Genomic DNA, 25079 nt, shown 5'->3' on the forward strand with positions numbered 1-25079 from the left:
AGCGCTAAAGCCAAAGCAGAGAAGCTGCGCGCTGCTGCTAAAGGACGAAAGCTAGAGCATTAGACACCGTGTTAACAGAATATCTAGCGTTGGTGTCGGCGATAGGTGACATCTCTTTTAGAAGGGATGTTTGCAAATTGTCTGCAGTAAGCTCCAGTGCCAGCTCTCTGACGTACGATATTACAGCCGGAGCAGGTGAGTGAGATGCGTCGTTTTCTGCTATCCGCACTATCAAAGTGTAAACACCCGAGTAGTTTGCGAAATCATGTAACTTAAGTGCGTTCTGTGCAGTAAAGCCATCATTCTATGTTTCGATTAGCCGAAAAACTCGCTGTTGGTAGACTGCGCTACTGTTGTCAACATACGCCGCTGTTTGGGTTTCGTTTTGAACAGGTCGTGACTGCGCATGTGCACAGACATGGTTTATTTGATTTACATAAAGTCTGCAATGAGGCTTTTTTTTCTTGAATAATGATAAGCTACTCTTTAGTGTGTAGAGAGAAAAAATACGGTATATGTTGGTACAAAACAGTTGATAAGTAAAAGTATTCCTCCATATTTATTGTTTGTGTTACAGATGCCATAAGTAGAAATGCCTGAAAAACATGTCTGGCAAGAAAGATAATGAAGGAGAAGGAAGGTAAGCCAGACCAAATGTCGCACAAGTCTGAAGTTAAGTATAATGCGTGTTGTTTTACATGGAACCCTCTGTCTTTTTGCTTGTAGCCCCCACATCACTGATTTGTATGGATCTATTCCAAAAGCAAGTCTGCCCATTGTGTATCACTCCAACTACAACATCACCTTTATGGGTTTGGAAAAGCTGCATCCTTTTGATGCAGGAAAATGGGGTAAAGTCATTCACTACTTAAAAGGTAAATAACAGTACGACATAACAGTTTGGGATGTAAATAATCATGTTCCACCTTATAAATATTGATGAATCGTTATATAATTAACTTCCAGATACAATGTAAGAGTTCAGTTACTGTGCAAGTGATAGTTAACACATGTGTGTATAGACTACGTTTATAGTCTAGACCAGTGGTTCCTAACCCTTTTCACCCAGTGCCCATTATTTTACACGTGTATATGTTGATGCTACTCCAAAGATATAACTTTCTGATATAACAGAAAGGTATTGATTATAAAAAAAAAACATGCCATCCCTGCATTAAAATGCACACAATCTAATTTGAATCTCTGGGGAGCCAAATTTGGGTTTATTGTGTTATTTGACCCAATTTCACTAATGTAATACAGTGTCATAATTTCAAAATGACATAATTAAATCGTCCCGTAAGTAACGCAAGTCTATGCTTCATGACCCACCGGGGGTCCTCAGCCCCAGTTTAGGAACCACTGGTCTTGACCATATAAAAGAGTAATTATCCCTTGATTTTATAATAAATGAGAGTCACAAATTTGCGGTAAAGCTTTTAAGGGTTGTACTGTATAAAAACACTAACCATTTTTGTACTGTTTAGCATTATATGTGATTACGAATGAAGAACTATTGCATCTTAACATTAATCTCTTTCTTTACTTTTGTAAATGAAATGGATGATTTCTCCTCGATCCTGAGGACAGTGTCCAGTGTCCCTTGAATAGAGAGGAGTTCATTGTTGGTTTGAGAAGAGCACAGCCTGGCACCACTTCACATGGGGCCACGGTCAAGCTAGACTCACGCCTTTCTGGATAAAAATGCTAAACACAGCTTAGTGATTTCTGAAAGCTATTTGAAGCTTACAGTATAAATAAATAAATAAGGTCATGCTGACGGAGGTAAACATTGGCCAATCTATTTTTATGCTCGTTATAACTGAAGGAGATGGAAATTTCTGCAAATCAAATCAGATTAGAAAAAAAAACAATAATACAAAGAATCAGGAGTAAGTCCCACAGGTATTCTGCTTTTAATTAGCTCTCCATCCGACACTCTACTTCTACTGGCCTTTATTTTTTGTCTGATGAATGCTATTTAACTTCTGTATTGCACTTTTACCTACTTTCTGAATATATTACTGAGTTTTTTGTAACATAGCACAATACTTGACTTTCATTTCTCTGTTTTTAGAGGAGCAGTTCATCAATGATGGGGACATTGTGGAAGCCCGTGAAGCCAGTGAGGAGGACCTACTGGTGGCCCACACTAAACGCTACCTCAACAAACTGAAGGTAAACCTGAAACCAAATACTTTTCATAGTACACACTGTAAACCTACACTGCTTAGTCAATCTGTAGAAATGATCCAATAGGGGTGTCTTCCTATTTTGTTAAGGTTTCTTTTTTCTGGTCGGGCAGCATGGAAATATGGTGTTAAACCCATTAACCAACTGAATAGTCTTGATAAACAGCTCCTCTCTGTCATTTTGTTGCTGATTAGAGTGATTTTGTTAATGATTTTGTCATTGCAATTTTGTGCAGATTATAGCCTCCATACATATATATATATATATATATATATATATATATATATATATATATATATATATATATATATTATTTAATATATATATATTATTTAATATAAACCCCTATGGAATATAAAAAGAAGATCTTTGTTACGTTTGTCTTTTATAACTTATAATTTTTGGGGCTGCAGGGTCCACTTCTTTTTCTCTTGAGGAGGTGTTATTTATTAGTCCTATAATGTTTCACAGAATGGCATTTTATACAGCAGGTGACGCCACCAGGCCAAGTTGTTGGTCTGATCTGCGGAGAGACGAGCTGAATAGTACTGTAGAATATTAAAGTGAATGTGGAGAAAATTGGGCCAAAAACACCATGCGTCAAGAGCAAAAGTGCTAGTAATTGGATCAAAAAAGCCCTTGAATCACATATATTTGTATTTACATCCTCCCTCTGATGAGGCAAATTGAATCAAGTATTTATCAGTGAGACACTCTTGCCTCTGCGTCCTGTTCAGAAAGCTTTTTCTCTGGCCAGTAGCATATCGTCCTCAAGTGACGATATGCTACTGGCCAGTGACAGGAAAGAAAAAACACTGCGTATAGTTGTCATGGAAATAAGTTGGGCGGTCAGCCGCATGTGACCAGGACTGACCAAAAAGTGTGCACTGGGGCCGCTCCAATAAGCGCGCTAACATAATATGTGTGTTATTCTGTTTTCTTCAGTGGTCCTTTGTGGTGGCAACAATCACGGAAATCCCACCTCTTGTATTCCTACCTAATTTCCTGGTGCAGCGCAAAGTGTTAAAGCCTCTGCGGACACAGACAGGAGGGACCATAATGGTAAGAGTTATAAAAATATAAATGTAGCTTATAGATCTGGATAAGAATGAATCAGGTGGTGGAGCAAGGGTTGAGTTGGTTGGTAAAACAGGGATGGCAACAGCTTCACTTACTTGTGTTTCAACTGTAAAGCCAGCACTTGCTGTTGTTGTATTCTTGTCTAGCCAGGTAACTGAAATTGGGTATAAAATACTTGTTTTCCATGCATTATTTTGAGCAGCAAAATATGAAATGCCAAAAAGCTTGAATAATGCATAGTGCTAGTCTTGTGTGTCTTAAGTTAAACATTAAGGTCCACAAAATGTGTTTTTCCTGCTTTGTTTATTTTATCTGCTGTGAAAAACTGCTATGACAAAAGCCATATTTTGCAAAGCCCATATTCAGCATGACATTTAATAATAATAACTTATACATGTTTGGTTAACCTTTAGATTTTCTTCTAGACAGTACAAACCAAGTGGTTGAATCATCCAAAAGTGACATTTTTTTATTTGGACATGATCTGCTCTTACTGTTTTAAACTTTTAAGCATACCTGCTTAATGCCTGTTAAGAAAGGCCCTGAATGTATGAATGATGGGTTGTGGCCAGAATGGCCAATGGCGCAGATGGACATCGAATGCATCATCTTTATCATTGTTATTACTAAAATGAACTACAATCACAACTGAACATAGGTTGCCAATGATTTAAACTGCAGATAGATGACACATGCACGTTTTTCTTAGTTTTTATTTATGGACAGGACATGTCTCATGTTCAACTCCGAAAATGCTGTTGTGTCCTTAAGCAAGACACTTGCCGAGTAAAGCGCTGTGAGTTTATTTCTTCATTTAAATGGATCCCATTAGCAGAGTAATCCGCTAGTCGTCTTGGGTCTATTGGCTTTGAGTGCCTCGATGGTGGAAAAGCGCAATATAAATACAAAACAAAATTAAAGCCGCAAGCGGCATCCAACGGCCCTCGCGGGCCGCCGGCCTTCCGACTCTGCGCTTTCGACTTGATAAAGGTGGCGCCCTTATTGTGTGTTGAATAAAAAAAGAACTTGACAGACGGCGACACATTGGACATGGCCAATCCAGTGCAAATGAACACAAGTGTCAGTCAAATTTGCTGCTCCGCCGCACAGAGACCGTAGCACTTAGAATATAAATATGGATAACTTTTGATGCCCCGCTTGTGTAGATGATATTTCCCAAAGTAAAGCTTGATGGAGCTATTGCCCACGGAGGAGTTTGTTAAAGTGTGAAGCGTAAATGTGAACATTTCAAGGATTTGGCGTTTTTCCCATTTGTGACAGTATATTTGCAGCTCCACGGCACAGAGACCGTACCACTTAGAATCAAAAGATGGATAAGTTTTGATGCCCCGTTTGTGTAGATTATTTTCCCCAAATATGAGTTTGATCGGACAAAAGCCCTAGGAGGAGTTCGTTAAAGTGTGAAGAGTAAAAATGTGGTGATTTGAGTGATTTCGCGATTTTCCCATAAGGATAACATGGGATGTTTCTGTCATCGCTACGGTTACGCTGTACAAAATATGACTTTGGCTCTCATAGTTTTATGATCAGGATGGCAAATTAGAATTTTGTGCAAAATGTCATGTCATTTGGAAAAACTCTATTGTTTATAGGCCACTCTGAAGGCCAAATAGTCAGAATTCTGGGAAACGTTTGCGCCTCCATCGAGACCGTAAAAGTTATCCTTAAAATTTGGATAACTTTAGATGCACCACTTGTCTAGAGGACGTACACCGATTTTGAGGTTGGTGGGCAAACGCACTAGGAGGAGTTCGTTAAAGTGTAAAACATAAAGATGTGGTAATTTGAGAGATTTTGCGGTTTTCCCATAGGGATAACATGGGAGGTTTATGTCATCGCTACGACTACGCCGTAAAAATTTAGGCATTTTTGTGATTTGCTTTTGTGATCGGGACGGCAAAATAGAATTTTGGGTAAAGTTTAGACAATTTTGGTAAAACTAATTTTTGACCTTCAATGTTAATTTGAAGGTCACTCTGTAGGGGGCGCTATCGCGCCCATTTCAATTTTGTCATCCTAAACTGGTCCAAACTAGAAAGTTTAACAACTGATTCAAATTTGGTCCTAATCGGACTGGTTTTGATCAAATGGGAGCAATTTTTAGATTTGCAATATCTCAAAATAAGTTGTCCAACTTTGCGGCTGCGCCGCACACAGACCATGAAAGGTATCCCAAATAATTTGGATATCTTTAGATGCCCCACTTGTCCAGAGGACGTACGCCGATTTTGAAGTCAGTGGGCAAAACTCCCTAGGAGGAGTTCGTCAAAGTTTGACGTGAACAAAATGGCTAACTCAGCTTGTTTTCATTTTCAAAGGAAGATGGGCATAGGGTAAGTCTGGGGGCGTGGCCACAATAAAAAAAAAAGAAAAAGTTCTCAAGAGAGGAATGCGTGTCCCGAATTTCATAGCTCTACGGCAAAGTTGACCCCGGGGCGTCTCCCATAGGCGCAATGTATTTTGACTTTTGTCGGTGGCGCTGTCGCGCAATTTTTTGACGAAAAAAAAAATGGCCCAGAAAAAATCTAATTTTTCGCCGATTCTGAATTTTGGGCAAAGTTTGGTGAGTTTTTGAGCATGTTCAGGGGGTCAAATTAGAGCTCAAAGCGCTGAAGAAGAACAATAAAAATAAAAATAAATATAGCCGCAAGCGGCAATGATCGGCCCTCGCTACGCCGCCGCCACGCCGCAAGAGGAGGGGGCGCTGACGCGCCCCAATTGTCCTTTTATTACGCCTACTGCTGAATCTGTGACGCTGTCACATCTTCTCCCCTTTGTTTTACCATCAAAAAGCTATTTTATTTTGAATTCTTGGCAAAATGTGCGGCTTTGCCGCACAGACACCGTGACTCTTTGAATAAAAATGTGGATAACTTTTGATGGTCGACCCCTGAAGATGAGTCTCACCAATTTTCAGGTTAATATGTCTAACGCCCTAAGAGGAGTTTGTGAAAGTCTAAAGTGTAAACATGTTCTGGCGATTTCCCCATTGGAATAACATGGAAGGTTTCGGTCATCGTTACGGCAAAGCCATAACAATTATGACATGGGTCTCATTGACTTTTCTGATGGGGATGCCAAAATTGAGTTGTGTGTCAAATTTCATATAATTTCGCAAAACTAAATATTTAACCTCCATATAAAATCTGTAGGGGGCGCTGTGGCTCCAAATTAATTTATTTCACTTCAAGTAGGTTTAGGGCAAAGAGTTTAACAACTGATTCTAATTTGACGCAATTCGGACTTTATCTGCGCAAACGGCAGAAATGTTAAATTTGGGAGATTTCTGATATTCTTGCTACAGTTTGCGGCTTTGCCGCACAGAGACCGTGACAGGTATCAATGTAATTTGGATAACTTTTGATGTCCCACTCCTCAGTAGCATTTTCACCAAATTTCAGCTTTTTAGGGCCAACGCCCTGGGAGGAGTTCGTAAAAGTACGACGTTTGGAAAAACTCCGAAGTCATGTTTAGCCATTTTTGAAGCAATATGGCCGACATTTGGTTGGGCGGACGGCGTTGCCGTAATAATATTTTTTACTTCTCTTGTCACCATCTACCTCTGCGCCAAATTTCATGATTCTACGATCAGATTTTTTTTGGGTCATTTCCCATCTCTCAATGCATTTTTGGTACATTTGGGGGCGCTGACGCGCCAATTTTGTTTATTTTAGAAAAGGGAAATAGCCAGAATGTAGAGAGGCACGATTTTTAGAGGTGTGCAAATTTTTGTGACTTTTCGTCAATGTTCACTGGGTGAAAAATAGGGGGGTTGGTCCCGAGGAGAAGAAGAAGAAGAAGAAGAAGAAGAAGAAGAAGAAGAAGAAGAAGAAGAAGAAGAAGAAGAAGAAGAAGAAGAAGAAGAAGAAGAAGAAGAAGAAGAAGAAGAAGAAGAAGAAGAAGAAGAAGAAGAAGAAGAAGAAGAAGAAGAAGAAGAAGAAGAAGAAGAAGAAGAAGAAGAAGAAGAAGAAGAAGAAATATAGCCGCAATGAGCCACAATGAGTGAATGGGCGTAGCCCATTCACTCATTGTTGACTATTTCTGTCATAGCAGGAGTAAGTATGCATGATCCATGCCTTCGGCATGGGCTAGTTCACTGTATTTGCCAGGGGCGACGGGGTACCAAACATGCGGGCTGCGCTCGCATGTTTGGTCAGACAGTTGCAACGGGAGCAATAGGCCCTCCGCCCTGCTGGGGCTCGGGCCTAATAAAGAATCTGCTTTTGGCTTCAACTGGCTGCAGAGGGAATTACATAGGTGAGATCTGACATGCAGTTGTATTGATCGTGATTTGACGACAGAAATACTCAGAACAAGTCTAGCAGCCAAAAAAGTCTGTTTAAGTCTTGAATGATATTGCGTGCATACGTATGCTAATGCCATTGTAGTACTCATTTGTCAGGGAGGCATATTGATATTTACAGCCAGTACTCCATGTTTACTCCATCGGGGTTACACAACATCACTCTGAGAGAGCATACTGGAAGGAGCAGCTGTCACTTTTCAGGGATTGTCTTCCAACCTTGAATGTAGCTCACAATGAGGTGCAGCTAATGGTCTCTGATTGCGTGTGCTCATCAATCTGAAAGAAAACAAAAGGCAAGTGTGTTAGATAAACCTCTAGTGGCTAGAGGAGATAAGGGGGACCTGTAAAAAAGGGAATTTATATGCAAGGACATGCACAGCAGGATTAGACTAATGAACCTATTCTACAAAAATGTACGGTGCACGTATCATGATTCAGAACTGGATAAATAAGTTGTTGAATTAGTTGTATAGAGCCACTCAGGCAGAGCTTCTCAAAGTGTAGGGGACGCCGTTTTGGGGGTTGCAGAGTCGCGTCAAGGGGAGTGCTAGACGTTTGGAGAAATGTGCGCACATTACGTGAGGCAGATGTGTTTTGAGCAAAAGATAAAACGGCTTGTGCCAACACAGGGTTAATCTCTAAATACAAGAAAGCAGTGCAGGAGTGGGTCAGTCTGCTCTGTGCCCCTCACACACGTCTGGTTTAGAACGAGTCACGGCTTTGGCCTTTTGCGCAATATGTGCTCTTTCCCTCCTCGGTCCCGCGCGCTTCTGTCCTGGTTTCCTTCGGGCTTGTCTCCTCCCTCCACTTTTCGGGTCTCAGTTTTAAACTTACGCCGCTTTTGACCGCTCATTTGAAGAATATGTGTGCATTAGTTTCCTTTTCACTTTGAACCCATGCACTTTTCGTGTTAAATGTAAAACATAAGTGCAGCTCCGCGCAGAAAGCAGTCTGTGTGTGACGTTGTGGACCCGCCCTGGTAAAAGGTAATATTAGGTAATATAAGTAACATGAAGCGCTCATTAACCGCAGTGAAGCACCAATTCTGCGCTGTCCCATTGCAGACAGGTGTGTGTTGTGCCATTTCTTCAGCATGCACAAACCAAAGACAGACACAGTCTGTGATTGACACTAAGAATAAATGTAATTTAGCCAATTTAAACTCTCATTATTATTGTTATTTTAGGCTATGGGAAAAATTAGAATCATCATTTTGAACTTTTCTCATAAAAACTGAATTTATTTTACTCATAAAATAGTATGACAAAACAGAAAAAAGTTCGCATACATAAATGAAATTGTTTTTAATAAAAAATATTTTTACATTATTTTTAATAAAAACAGAAACTTATTTTAGTCAAGTAAATGCAATAAGCTTCAATAGCAATAACTATAGTGCAGGGGTCATAATAGCTAAAGGTCTCACTCCTAAAGGATACCACAAACATTAAAACATGTCCCTATCTTTAAACTCCTTATCATTCTGGAGTTATTTTCCGTAAAATGACTGACTAAAATTAAAAACGTCCCACTGGCAGGATGTGTGAATTATTTGTATTATTCCTAAGCCTAGGTGGGTGTACAGTGAAAGGAATATACTGCCTCAAGTCACGTTGTTTTATATTTGCAGAATATATTTGTTTTTTTTAAGTTTTGATTGTTGTCTTGCAGGCTGGGAAACTGGCAGTTGAACGAGGTTGGGCCATAAACGTGGGTATGTTTAGACACTTTGAAAACCTTGAAGCACATTTGCAAGTATAATTTATAGTAATGCAATATTTTTTAGTTTAGTTCAGTAATACGTTTGTCCATATGACCCATTGTGTAGAGGTTACTCATTATCATATTTATAAAGTGCTTTTATAGCACAAAGACTGTAAACACCCTGTGCCCACCGTCGCCACGCCAACCCTCAACACCCTATGTATACACGCAACCTCACACACATTAAAATTGTGAACATGAGCGTGTTTAGGATCGCTGTCGCTGTCGATCGCTCGCCCCCCCTCTCCACCCGCCTGTCGCCTCCCGCCCCCTTCCCCCCGGCTCCGCGCAGCTGCAGGCTCGTCTCCTCATTCAAGCCCCGGAGTTTTTCTGCTTCGATTTACGAGGAAACACGGCTCAAAGAGGCCCAAAACTTCATTAATGATATCGCACTCTTTACTATTATCACAACCAGTGATCAGCAACCTGGAAAATAAACGGAGAGAAGTTCTATCCGATACCGAAAAACCAGGAAATAAGAGCGCGATGAACATAAGACTTTTATATATGTATATATATATATATATATATATATATATATATATATATATATATATATATATATATATATATATATATATATATATATATATATCTATTGATATATCTGTTCTGCGCACGCTGTAGAATAAACACCAGATTTATTTAGGCTCAAAGTAGTGTTGATCTGAAGTTCTATCGTTTCTCACTCAGTCGCGCGGCAGGAGCGGCGCAGCGCGGAGCAGACAGCTGTGGGGCTACATCACGGGTGGGCGGGGCACACACGCGCTCTGAGATTACGTCACGGGTTGGGCGGGGGAGCCAGATCTCTCTTCGCAAGGGTGGGGGCGAATATCAAACCAATATATTGCATATATATTGCATTTCCGGGTTGGTGAGGGGGTCCAAGGTCTGGGTGATATTTCTTAACTATTATGTTAAGGGTGTTGCACAACCCTTATTATTATCAATTATACACTTAGGATAGACTACGAAATGTGAAAAAAGCACGTTATGGCACCTTTAATGATTAAATAGTCCTGTGTGTGATCTAATCTCAGTATGCTGTTCTGTCAAGGCCACGTAAGTTTATTAAGAGTATCGAGCTCAAAACGCATTGTGAAGTCCAAGGAACACACCAGAGAGGTCAGAGATAAAGTTGTGGAAGAGCTTAAAGCAGGGTTAGGTTTACAAATATTTCCCAAGCTTTGAACATCTCATGGAGCACTGTTCAATTCATCTTCCATAAATAGAAAGAGCACAACTACAAACCTACCAAGACATGGCCATCTACCCAAACGTACAGGCTGAAGAAGGAGAGCACTGATCAGAGAGCGAGCAGCCAAGAAGCCCCTGGTAACTCCGGAATCCGTCTGAGGAATCCGTCAACAGGACAACTAAATTAAGTTAAGGGGGACACAGCAAACATAGAAGGTGCTCTGGTCTGATCAAACAGATAAATTACTTTTTGGCCTAAAAGCAAAATGCTATATGCCGAAAACTAACACAACACATGACTCTGAACACATTATCCCCATGATCAAACATGGTGGTGCAGCACCATGCTGTGGGCCTGCTTGTCTTCAGCAGGGACAGGAAAGCTGCTCAGAGTTGATGGATAGTAGATGAATGGAGCCAAACACAGGACAATATTTTTTTTTTAAACTGTTGGCATCAATAAGACTTGAGACTGGGGCAGAGGTTCGCCTTCAGCAGGACAGCGATCCTAAACGTAAAGCCAGACCTAAAATGGAAAATTATGGAATGGTTTAAAACAAAACATACGGTATGAATGGCCCAATCAAAGACTCTCAAAGGACTCTGCTGTTCATAACCGCTCTCCATCAAATCTGACTGAGCTTGAGCTGTTTTGCAAAGAAGAATGGACAAATAATTTAATCTTCATGTGAAAAGATGGTAGAGACACCAAAATACAAAGTATTAATCAAAAACTAAGATTTGAGTCTCTAGCTTGCTCTTGAAAACATAAAAGTTCTCTGCAGCCCTGAGGTCTTGTGGCAGGCTGTTCTATTGTCGAGGAGCATTGCACTGTAAAGACGGTGTGAATGATTTTCCTGACTTTGGGAATGACTAGAGTGGACTTCCTCCACTTCTCCAGTTTATGGACATTTAAAGAATCACCTACAGTATATTCTTATCCATAATTAATAAGCTTATGATATAAATAAAATGTTTGTATGTACAGCACAATGGAATGGGAAAGTATGGCAGTGTTGTGAGATGTCATTGACTGATCTGTTGTGTGTGTTTTGCTTTTAAAAAAGTTCTCTGTTTTTTTATTATACTTCTGTTCCTTATCTGTCTAATAATCTATGTTGCAACACAGGAATTTCCCCATTGTGGGACAAATAAAGGTTATTATGTTTTTTCATAGGAGGGGGTTTCCACCACTGCTCTGGAGATAGAGGAGGGGGCTTCTGTGCATACGCTGACATCACTCTGGCCATCAAAGTAAGAATAATGCTCTCTAGAAAGTGTCATGGACAGCAAAAGGGTTAAGATGTGTACTTTTTTATGTCTAATCCACCCTAACCCCGAACATTCACGCTTGAGCTCATTCATTCTCTCTGTGGGTCTTTACACAGCAGTGAGCAGCGCAGAGCAGACACCTCTGACTGCTCTGTCTTCAGCACAAGTGTGACGACCTGAGCAAACACCACAGCACCTCTGCAAAGTTTAGTGCCAGCTTCGTGTGCATTGATATGCAAATCAGCCGAGTGTGTATGTAAAAAGGTGTGAAGGGTTAGTTTATTTGTAGAACACAATTCCTACACAAGGCAATTCAAAGTGCTTCACACAATAGGGAAAAAATGCATTAAAATCACGAAGACATGACAGAAATCACAAAACAGTTTAAGACATAAGAGAGAGGAGTGCCCAAAAAATATGCCCAGTTAAACAAAACTGTTTTTGCTTAGATTTGAACATTGTCAGAGTAGAAGCCTGTCTCACATCTTCAGATTCCTTATGTTTAGTCCTGACTCTGGGCACCAGCAGGAGGCCGGTCCCTGAGGTCCTCAGAGTCCGAGATGGTTCATATGGCACTAACATGTCCGAGATGTACTTAGGCCATGGAGAGACTTGTGAAGTTCTTTATGAGTACAGAATCCCTTCCCAGGTCAATGGTAAGGTACGAGGTAATGAATGGCATAAGAAAACTGTCTGCAGTTGAGGGGAAAAACACCTAAACTCTAAGCTAAACACTAAGCATGATTTTAACATGGCCTGTCTGAAATGGGACTACATGCAATATAAAAGTTACATGACAATATGTTTTATTATATTGTCTTATATACTACACTGACAGATTTTCAGACAGTTCAGCCTACAATCCTCCCCTACACTGAGACAAGTTAAGCCTATTTAATTTGATTCGACACATCCAATCTTGAGTATTTGAAACCTCTTGAGACTTTTGCCTAGGAAAGTTATGTTGTGTTCTGTGATGGCAAAGGCTATTCAGTTTAATTGGGCCAGATTATTAAATGTTGTTTAATATTACACACAATTTGAAGCTGTGTGACAATAGTTACGTAGATAGTACCGGTATGTGTTTCACAATACAACATGGAATCAGTACATTCTCCAAACTGTATTGGCTGTTTATGTTTAGGCCAAAACTCAGAATTTGTTTGCCCCTCCTATAAATAACATCTAACATCATAGCACTATCATCCTCCTCTGGGCTCTTACTCCTGCTTTTATCCTTCTGCATATGTGTCCAGCATTGCACCACGGCATTATTCATAAAGTGCATCTTGTGTAAACAAAGTTGTTGTGGGTAACAGCACAGAGCGTCCTCAGCCTGATGTGATCTTGGTGAATGTGCCTCATCAGGTGTCTGTATGCTGGTGGGTTAACTGCTCCTTGGCTCACTGGTTGCCGGGAAACAAGAAGACGGAGCTGCTGTGGACATCACCCTGACATTTGCTGTGTTTTACGTACATGTAGTGCAGATGGTTGACATGTTTAGTATTTTGAAATACAGATGCTTTTGGAAAACCTATTCTTGTAAACCTAATGAAGGGTGATCAGTCAGGTATTTAGTTATGCATTTGAAATATCACACATGAAATGGTTTAATTGGCTTTTGTACCATTTTTGAGGGCATTTCTTGCCTTTCTAAACAATTTTCAACCGTAGTCCCTCCACATTCATCTTGTTAAAAAAATGTTTGTCAGAATATGAATAGTGATTGTGACAAAGACATATTCTCTTTTATCCCATAGTTTCTGTTTGAGAGGGTTGAAGGCATCTCCAGAGCTACCATCATCGATCTGGATGCTCATCAGGTGAGCCGATACTATTGCTTAGAGTGACAATGATGAAAAGATAAGCCCCTTTACCACACCACCGATCAATGTGGCTCCCTGTGGCCTAAATTGGCCTTTACTGTCATATTCAGTGGAAAGTATCTGAAACATCTCACAGCAGAGTGCCTTTCCGCTCTGGAACATATTGGTCTAACACACACCAAGGAAAGGTTCTGAACCAGCACAATGCTCTAATGGACCAATCACAGCTTTGTTCACATTCTTGCTTCGTTTGGATGGTGCCGTATTGACTAATTACCAAGATGAAAAGACCCACCAACCCCTGCCAAAGCTGTCTGACAGAAGCTTTTTATTTTTTTAATACATCTGCAAAGGATTCAAACAACCTTCTTTCACATTTTCATCATTACAAATACATTTACAAATAAGGATTATAACCAATTTTGGAGTGAGGCTGTTACATAACAAAATGTGGCAAAAGTGAATATGTGAATACTTTCCGGATGCACTGCAAGTCATTTAAATTTGCAAAAGGATATTTTTCACTGAACCAACCGGCTAGTTCCGGTTTCCTTAAAATTGTGGAGCTCCACTTCCTTACTTGATTTAGCCCAGTCTTGCTAAAATAAATCAATATATTTAATTAACACAAAGCGGAACGTGTGTTACAGATGTATAATCATAGGCAGCCTTTACGTACCCTGTAAATACTTCACCTCGGGTCTATATGTTTATTATGCTGTTTTGTCTCTTAAGTTCATGCTAACAAACAATAAATGTAATAAAACATGTTAAAATAACACCACAAACGGAAATAATCGGTTTACAAAAACACTGGGCTTTGCATTCTATGTACATTCATCAAGTTTGTCTGTTTTGTATTCGAGGTAATGTATGTTAGCCTTTAGCTTTGAGACAAAAATTCATACTTATAAACTATGTACATCTTATGTAAAAGACTTAACATGCTGTCAGCGATTATCCATCTGTAACTCGCTCTCCACCGTGAGCTCTTTTGAATTTTGATTTATTTGAGCAAGAGTCAGCTCATTCCCACAGAAAATGAATGGAACGAGAAGTGAAGGGCTGCACTTTTATGGCAACCGGAACTAGCCGGGCGCTAGGGCTGGGTATTGCTAAGACTCTCGCGATACGATACGTATCCCGATACAGGGGTCACGATATGATACGTATCTTGATACGTATATATTCCCATACAATTCCCTCATTACAATGCGTATTCCGATACATTTTTGTCAATAGGGTCTAATTATTTTACTCTGGATAAGAAAATGTATGAAATTTCATGTTTATCCACAAAGCACTTATTTATAAATCCATTCTGCTCTAATAACTTCATACATCCAACCAACTGATCCAAATAGAAATATAATTCTGAACACATTCTAGCAAAGTATTGCATGTTTGTTTGGTCTGGTCTGAACATGCTGCAGCAGCATCTTCTGCACAGATCAGCTTCTGATCAGGTCCACAGCTCCTTCTCACCTCGGCCGAGAGGAGCAGCACAAACAGCATATTAAAAGTACTATTCCACCTCGTTTAAAGCCTACGGGCCACAAAAAAAAATCATAATAAAAAAAAAAAATATCGATACTGTGACTCTACTACTACTACTCTACTATACTGAGTCCGTGATTATATAATTATCGCTGTATCGATTTTTTTAACACAATCCTACCGGGCGCTAACATGAACTTGTGTAATCAGGTCACAGAATGGACTGAGCTCACATCTGCTGTGAAGACTAATGACTCACCACTTTCTCAAACTGCTTTCTCACACTTTTGTCTTTATGTATATCCAACATAATGATTTCTCCTGGACCAATTAACCCGAAGACTGTGTTAACATTGATACAGTCTCAAGGCTCTGCAGGCAGGCATTACAGCTTTTTCATGTTGGTAATGATGCACCTCAACCTATTGACAAAAGCAGGCGATTGATACAGATGCTGAGTAAATAATTCATGAAGCTGTTTAAAAAGGCAAATCAGCATGAGAACCTGAGCGCTGGGCCTTAAATGCCCCTCTCAGCACATCATTAGCCGGCTCAACTATTAAGATAAGATAGGGGTTTGCAGTAAAATTCTAATCACAGTTCTGAAACCTGACACCCAATGAGCACTTACCTCCATACAAGGGAGAATGTGGCTGATTTTGTCACATCATTTCAGGTGGACAAGAAATTTATTGAGTTTGTCAAACTTCTTTTTAGGTTTTAAAAAAGGGAGTGTCTACAAAGCCGCGGCGCGCGGCCGAAACTGCCATGTTATTTTGTGCCGCGGCTCCTAAAACTGCTGCGCTATTTGACCGAGCCGTTTTAGACCGCGCCGGGTTAAGGTTAGGGCTAAGGTTAAGGTTAGGGCTAAGGTTAAGGTTAAGGTTAGGGTTAGGGTCAGGGTTAGGGTTAGGGTTAAAGCTAGGGTTAGGGTTAGCCATGAGGCTATATGGCAGTGCCGCGGTTCCGGAAACTGCTGGGCTATCTGACCATGCCGCAGCTCTGCAGTCACGGCCTTTAAAAAAACATTCCTTCACACTTGGTATTGGCCAATATTGAAAAATGGGGAGATGATCCAGTCTGTGCGCTCACATGCCTTTCGCAGTTTGTCCTAGTGCATCAGATTTGTCTTTTTGAACAGATCATGAGGAAAAATTGAGATGGAAGAGCAATAAACCTAAAATTTAAATTAATGTAAATTATTTTATATACCAGATAAAATCATGTTATTATTTTTAAATTATTTATATCTAAATATTGGTATCTGCAACAACAAAATCTTTATCAAAAATATTGGCCCATCCTAATGGTCATCAAATTAGTTTAGTAGTTGATTTTTTTATAACATAATATTTTTAAATACCAATTTCAGTTAGGTATCAGTTAAAAAGGATCTCCATCTGTTTGTGTCATATTTCTATTATCTAGACAAAAAAATATTGACATACAAGACACACCATAGTGTGTGTAGGTACATTAACTTAAGCGGTTTCTATCTGATGATTATCAGTGCTGTTTCATTTCTGCTTTTACATGCTTTGCTATTTGTCTTTAGACCATCCTGTCATATAGACGATGCATTGTTTAATGCTGATTTACAGTGTAATATTTAATGAAGACCAAACTTGCAAAGGGAGGACATTTGTTTTAGTGAAAAGCAACAGTGACTGCTTTGGGCCGACAGTAACAAATGGCAGTGAAACATGGTGCCAATGTGCAGCAGAGGATAAGACTAATACTGTCCTGCGCTGTAGCTCCAGGAGTGAACCAACTGATTTAGGACCACACCGCCTTCTTAGGGCTATGTCCACTTCCTTAGAGGGTTATTGGTGCAGAATGTATTTCATCTGAAGATTTTATGTTTATCCTTTGTTAACACTTAGAAATAAGTGTTGAGGAAATGAGAACCAGTGACCAATATTTAGATTTGCCACAGGCTGACATTACATCTGATTACTAACCAACTGTATACCTCTCAAACTTATAATTTGTACTGATTCAACTTGAATGTTTTACCTTTTAGGGAAATGGACATGAAAGGGACTTCCTGGATGATCAACGCGTGTTCATTATGGACATGTACAACAGCCATATCTATCCACGAGATGGATATGCCAAAAGTAAGTCAACAAAATCACCTTTTGTCTGAGATTTTGTAGTGTTTGGGATAATCTATCTCGCATGTAGATCCTTAATTTACATTTTGTTCATTATAAATCACAATATTGATCTAAAATAACTATACTAATAATAAGACTACAAACCGGTCCAACTGATTCTCTGCTGCTGGCTCTGCCTCTTAATGGTGGTATTTCACCATAGCACTAGCAAACCGCAACATTAAACTCATGGTGAGGGATAATCATTATGGTCGAAATATTGTTTTTGATGTCGGTGTTGGCGTTATTGGGGGATATTATCATACAACGGTATCTGTAAAATTCCCCTATACATTGAGAAATGTTCCTTTTTTTTAAGAAAAACAAAAGATGCTTTTCAATTTGTGCTGTGCAATGGATTTTAATAACCGTATCAATAATAGCAAATACACACCAGCGCTTATTTAAAGGTCTTAAAAGTGGATTTTGCATAATAATAATTAAATATAAAGTTCTACATGGGCATCAGGGTCTGTCCTCCGAATGTCATTCAAACAGCTTTTATTTGGCTCTCAGTACAACCACTGTGTTTGCATCCTGCAGGAATCTGCCCCGCTGAGGCTCATGGAAGTTTAAAACCAGCTTTTACACAAATTGAAGTGTCAATAGATTTGACGACTATTCGACAAGATGCACATTTACAAGCTGTGGACCAAATGCCCTATCCTGTCCATAAGTCTTCCTGTCCCACATCTGTCTGTGCAGCTATTTCTTAATTGAGTAGTCTTATAACCATAAAACCAGCTGCATGTTCTGCTAAGTTAAATATAACGTTAACCTTTTTTCCATTTGCTTAATTTGTTTTCCTTCTGAAACACTCACTTCACAAACGTTGTCATTTTCTTTGGATTTACTGGTGCTTGTACTTGAAACAAAAAGGTCTCTCTTTTAACTGTTATCATTTATAATAGTTATTGCAAAATGACATTCTTTCTATATTTCAATATAATTATTGGCAGAATGTGCAATTGCAGAACACTTAATTATAATTAGGTTTTTGGAAATGAAAGGTTAATTTCTTGCTCACCAAGTTCACCAAGTACAAGCGATGGATGTGAAAGCAGCAACAGCAACAATAACCTATATAAAGTCAAAGAAAAACAATGTAAGCAACAGAAGCTGGTCAGCATTTAGCATAAGTGCAAAAGGCATAAAGTGCAATAGTATTGCATAACATTCAAGGAAAAGGGATTAGACAAAACAACAACATTTCTGCATTTAACATCCGGATGGCAGAAGGAATAAAGGAAGCATCATGGAGAAACCTCTCTTAAAGAATGTGATCTGCCAATGATTCTGGAGAACCTGCCATAAAGAATTAAAGGTGGGCATCTACTCACCGTTAATCTTTGAACTGGTCTTCTACAAGACTACAATGTTGTTCAGGCAATTTTTTATCTTTGACTGACAAGCCATAAAACCAACAGATAATCAAAAAGGAAAAGAGACTCTGGGTAGTAATTTGCCACCAATCTTGGCGTTAACTTGGGCGTTGAGCAGCTCATTTCCTTCTTGTGTCGGTGCAACTGCTGAGAGTGCAGGGTGTGGAACTCTAAACAAGGTGTGACCAAAATGAGGTGGAGTGAAGTAAATTTAGGGTGTGGTGTGGTGCTTTCTGAGAACAAGATAAGCCTTTATTTGGCCAGAATCGTAACTATTACACTTCAACACTAGTGTACAGAAAAACATAACATAACACACATTTCCTGGAGTCCTGTTACTATCTCCTTGTGAATGAGATAATAATATTAAAACTACATTCATGGGCATAAAAAGCACAAATTATACAGTATAGAATAATGTCCAAAACCTGTGCATTAAATTGACATCTTGATATCTATTTTCTGGGAACACATTAAAAAAATGGTTAAAATGTTTTTTTTATTTTGAAATTGAAAATCCTCTGAACAGTGATATATTAATGTTCTTTTTGGCTGTTTCACAAGCGTCTCCTCCGCTGTGAACTGCTCACTTCTTTCATTGCCTGGATAAGAGGCCATGACTGCAAACATCACACACACAGGTGATGCTTTTGAACGCCACAGTTCACAAACGCCATCACCATATATGGACTGGCACCATCCCACGCAAAGTCCAGCCTCTTTACGCCAGCGTTACCATCTTGAAGGGAGCAGAATCCCAACCTGGAACCGTCCCCTGGCCCAGGCTCCTGTTAACGCAAAGTTCAGGGTCAAATTACAGCCCTCAATAAAATAATAAAAAAAAGCACTTAATATTGGCTTTGACTCAGTAAAAGAGTTCAATTTACACAGCAAGTGGATTCTTTGAACTGAATCTGTGTTTTTGTCAAACCTCCGTTCTGAATCAAACACTGCCCAAGTATTAGTAGGACACAATTATTTGTCCACAATTTCTACATTTCCTCAATTTTTGGTTTGAATGCTTTTCTTTCTAAAGTTAACAATAATCTCTTTGGTTTTTGATAAATTCTCAGACTAGATCCGCAGATTGAGAATAACTCTTGGATGAGTCAAAATGTCTTGTTTTAAAAAGAAAAGCTCTCCAGAACTCTTCACAACATATTATATAGGAAGAGATTGTGTCTGTCAGTTTGTCCATATTATCACCAGTATTGAAGTATTCCCAGTCGGTGCACTGCGATGATGCCTGAAGCGTGGATACACTGTCCTCTGTCCAGACTTTGACAGTTCTCTCCTCCCTCTCCATATGTCTAAAAGAAGCCTACACAGGCATTAAGAAGATGCTGCTGGGATGAGATGCGCCGACAGAAGGCAAAGTCAGTGATCTATAAGCCCCGGTTAGTCACCAAGTATAAACTTCAGAAATTCTGGGCTGATGGGATCCAGTCTGTCAATCAGCTCGGAAGCAGCTGATGTTTATTCATTTATTTTCAGTTTATTTGAACTGGGACAGTGCACATTAATCAATATTTCTGTAAATGTGCCAGTATTAGCTGTAGTTTAGCTAGTTTTGATGTGTCGCGAACACAAAGGTGTGACTGTACCTTTTGTTTCCGTAAAAGCACACCCGGTCCAAGCGTATAGGGCTCCCCAATCCGCTGAGCCAGAGAATGCTGGGTCTGGTGGACAAGCAACAATATTATTTGTGTTCTTTGGGTTACTATTGGGTATGGCTGAGTAGTATTAAATGCCTACTTCTTTAATAACAAAATTCTATAAATAAAAAAACATGTGTTTTATGTGGGTGTATGACAGGAGCCATAAAGAGAAGAGTGGAGTTGGACTGGGGCACGGAGGATTCAGAGTACCTTCAGAAAGTGGAGCTTCACTGTGAAGGAGCTCTGAATGAAGTCCAGCCCGACATCATTGTCTACAACGCTGGCACAGACATCCTGGACGGAGACCCTCTGGGGGGACTCTCCATTTCCCCACATGTGCGGTTTTGCAACATCATTATTATAATATTTGTTATTATTGATTCATTTGACAGTAGGGCAGAATCACAAGGTCCCTCACAATTCGATCCGATACACGATACAAAGTTCACGATAAGATAATATCACGATTTTGTGATACATGTGATAATCAATATATTGCTCATGATATGCATTTTTTTTATAGAACCTAATACATTTTGTTAAACCTCGACCTGCACAAACTCAAAATGAAATACACCCATTTTAATCAAAACAGTTAAAATTTCAAATGTTTCCTTTCTTAAACAAGCGACAAAATAATTTGGGAAAGTACACCAAAAAGGATTCATGGCGATATATTGATAGCAGCCCACGATATCGATACTGTATCACCAAATTTAGTGTCACGAGATATAGATATTTCAATATTTTGGCACACCCCTATTCGACAGTATTATTGCACCATTTATCTATTGCAACTAACACATTTTCATCAGGTCAGTAGGTCAGTCTGTACTGTACGTTTAATACTTATTGTGCTGCCAGTGCTTTTCAAAATTATGGAAATAATTAGAGGTGGATTATAAGAACTTACTTATTTATTAAGCAGAGATATATGTTAATTATTAATGTTAATAAATGATGTGTTTTAGCCCAAATCACAAGAACTGCATCAATCATAATGGATGAGAATAGTTGTCTAAGGAATGTATGAACATTTATTATCTAAATTCATTTAGAGCACCGCTAACACCAGGGCAATATAAATAGTGAGCACTCCCAGCACCTCCTCAATATTAAAGACTTTATTTTTATCTTCATCCAGGGGATTGTGAAGAGAGATGAGTTGGTGTTCAGAGCTGCGAGGAAGCGGGGCATTCCCATCCTCATGGTTACCTCTGGAGGCTACCAAAAGAAAACTGCGCGCATCATCGCAGACTCCATCCTTAACCTGCATGGCCAGGGTCTGATTGGTCCAGAGAGGGAAGGTTCATCCTCTCTGGTGACGAGCATGTTGTCATGTCCTGGGTCCTCTGCCTCTGCACTCACAGCTATTTAACTAGAGACTTTACTCAAATTGATTTCTATCGACAATGTCATTTTAATGGTAAGATTAACAGATCAGTGAGCTTCATTCACTAACAGTTTTCACAGTTTGAATTCTTCTTTATTTGGTAATCATGAGGTAGCTTCTCAAATGTGTTCTCGTTACAGAAATCAACATATTTTAGCAATATTAAAAGAACGACAGTAATGATTTAAGACTGTATGTAGTATACGCGTAACACTTTCAGACACTGTAAACACTGAGGAGAATACCAAAATATAGCATCTGGGATTGGCGAGTATGGATACTCTGAGGTGGTAGTATGACCCATTACTTTTTGGTGTACTTTGCTGTCACGCCTTCTTTGTGTCTGATCTGAAAAGAAAACTATTTTCCTTGTGAGAGATATAAAGGAATTAAGGCACTAATTATTGGCACTTTACTGGATAGAGCTCCTAATATACCAGAACCCTTTTTCAGGTGAAATGGGTGTTGTTTTATCTCAGGAAATGAACTTATACTTAAACCTACTTATGCCATATGATCAAACATTTGAGATGAATAAAAGTCTTTTTACTGGTACATGAGAATGATCAAAATGTTTAACAGAATTGTTATTCATGATTGGCACTTTATCACAACTTTAAAATATTTTATTACATGTATTTATTTTACAGCTAAACTAGCTTATCCTTTTTATAATGTATTCATGTTTACATAGAGCCCTTCTAAAACACTGACATGTAAAGAGAGCATTAAAATCTTGTGGTGTCATCTTGTTGGCTCAGATCAATGCGGTCTCATGTGTGTGTTATGTATGGATTAGGAGTTTAGTGCACTCACTGCACACTCTAATGGCGTTTGCACATGGAGCCATGGTTACGGGAAACATCGATTATATTGATTTAATGCAGCATCTACTACATCACAGCCTTCCACTCACATAACACAGTCGACAGTTACTTGACTAGTGGTGACAAGGAAACTAGTTCATTTTTATACTATGGTAGCACTGTGTTTAGCACTCACACCAAAGGAGAACCTAGGTTTGATTTCCAGATCAAGCTTCTCGGTGGTGTTAGTGTGTTGTGGGTGTCCTGCTGATATTCTAGTTACCCTTATTACAAGTGTCTATTGATGGAAGTGTGTAGTGGAGTGTCTTATGTTAATAAAACCGTACGTAATCCAACAAATTATCAAAGGTCCTGTATAAATAAAATGGTTATTTTAGCCAAATTGCACAAATGAACCCTTAACTGCAGTTTGTTTCTATCAACAAGTTTGACCATTTATTACTAGAGCTGATCCACACCATGTTGCTTTTAATAAGCATATGTTTAATAATGAATAGAACACAGTACTATTGTGTAACTGGATTTGGTACATTAGCGGGTCATAAAAAAGTCTCTTTTTCCCTTGCAATGTTTGACTGCCTGGCATTGTAGTAATGTACCCTCACCAGCAGGGGGTGCCATGAAAAGGGTAAATATGAACCACCTGTACTTGAGAACCAGGATCCAGTCAACCCTCAAGCCGTTCATCACTGACCCATATTTTCTTATCTTTATGGTAATTAAATGAACATCATTAAGGGGAATTCAAACCTATACAAAGTGTAGACCTGTCAATCAAAACTTGCTTTGTGCTACAAATTCTAAAATTTGTATAAATGAAGCTGAAGAATTCTGAGAAGAAAAGATCAAATAGAAGCTGCCTTGGTTTCCTCACAGTAAAACGTCTGTTCATTCTGCATCTGTTGCAGTGATAATTGGCTCTTAGCAAAATACTTTATCCACGCTGCAGGCTCACAATTACATATCAAACATCAGGATGGTAACAGTTACATTTACTTAAGTAACTTAGGGAAAAAAAAGTACTTGGAATAGTTTTGGGACTGGAAACCTTTACTCCAAGAGTAATATAATATTAAAGTAACAGTACTCTTACTTATGACAACATACAACTGGCAATGATGTTTAAATACAATATATATATATATATATATATATATATATATATATATATATATATATATATATATATATATATATATATATATATATATTATGTGATAATTTGAATGTTTGAGCGAGATATGTAAAAAGAGGTAGTAAAGAAAGTAAGGTAAAGCTAAAGGATCAATCTACTTTGGTGTGTCTGTATGGACATCTTGTTCATGTCTTTTATCAGAATTAATACTAGGCCATCAATTCAAGCAAAGCCCAAAATCACAACAGCGGTTTCCTAGACGAGCAACAATGAATCAGAGAAAAAGATTAAACAATTTTCACAGGAATTTAGCAAATGGATAACTGTCCCAGCATCCCCTGTCTTTAGACCCTCCGGAAAACCTTCAAAAAACCCTGTGGGAAAAAGTAGAAACCTTGGTGAGAACCACGGTGAAGGCGAGATGCTTCTCTCATGGTCGACCAGGCTCTAGATGTTCACCTGCAGGTAAGAGAGATTATCCAGGCAGAGGAACATCCTGGTCTACATGTCAGGGCCACGAGATGGGGCATTATAGGTGAACAGCAATGAACAGATTACAGGTGAAATAAAATATTAAATATTGTTGATAGGAAATGTAAGAAGAAGTCGAGGATAGTATTCGAGCTGCCATACTTCCCCCAGCATCGTTTCTCATGGGGCAGTGTAGCTAAGGAACGAGGTTTTTAGTTCTGTTCCTAACTAGCCTGACCATAAACTATTTCCAAGAGAAACGTTTTAAGCCTGTTCTTAAATGTGTTGGCCTTTTTAACATGGACAGGGAGCTTATTCCATAATACAGAAGCTTTGTAGCTAAACGCTCTACAACCTACTGTGCTATTAGAGGCTCTTGGGACCACCAGAATCCTGCATTTTGAGAGCGAGGTGCTCTGTTTGGCTAGAAGTAGAAGTAGTAGTAGTAGTGGGTTAGGCCACTTTAAGATCTCCAGAACAAGCCCTGTAGTCCTGTATATGCTCCTCGACAGGGTCGCTCCCTTCTTTCTGGGCTAACCTGCCTAAAAGCTTGCAGTTGTGCACAGTCCACCTGGCCCAGGAAAGCGAGGCAGGATTATCTGGGAAACAACAACGTACTGGAATCAACAATGAGGCACAGCTTCTCCCTAGGTTACGCTGGGCTACTATGTCAAAGAAAAAAAGGGGGAAAAATCACAATTATAATGTAAAAAAGTAGCAGTAGTAGGCATCTGGAAACTACTTGTGCTAAAATAGCACGCTGCCTGTGCCGTGACTGACACTGTGCCCGTGTACTCCTCCAGGGAAAAGCTGTGGCTGAATGAACTCGACTTAAGAATGAGAAAGTTGAGTTTTACGCACAGAGCTGCGTAGGTATCTGTACTTTACATTAGTAGTT

The 25079-nt window shown here is 39.2% G+C and overlaps 1 protein-coding gene across 1 annotated transcript; it reads left to right on the top strand.

The window, feature by feature from the left end:
- Window positions 1–19: 19 nt before the first annotated feature.
- On the top strand, window positions 20–23097 carry hdac11 (histone deacetylase 11). The gene is made up of 11 exons (XM_072452024.1): window positions 20–195; window positions 578–640; window positions 727–875; window positions 2078–2178; window positions 3139–3255; window positions 9272–9314; window positions 11739–11815; window positions 13594–13656; window positions 17180–17276; window positions 20513–20691; window positions 21500–23097. Exons 2-11 carry the CDS (start codon window positions 606–608, stop codon window positions 21731–21733), a joined length of 1095 nt encoding a protein of 364 aa, XP_072308125.1. The 5' UTR covers window positions 20–195; window positions 578–605; the 3' UTR covers window positions 21734–23097.
- The last annotated feature ends 1982 nt before the right edge of the window (window positions 23098–25079 follow it).

This window comes from Eucyclogobius newberryi, unplaced genomic scaffold (genome assembly GCF_026437365.1).
Source record: "Eucyclogobius newberryi isolate DKJ021-1_F unplaced genomic scaffold, fEucNew1.0.hap1 SCAF_19, whole genome shotgun sequence".
In the NCBI taxonomy this organism is placed as follows: Eukaryota; Metazoa; Chordata; class Actinopteri; order Gobiiformes; family Gobiidae; genus Eucyclogobius; species Eucyclogobius newberryi.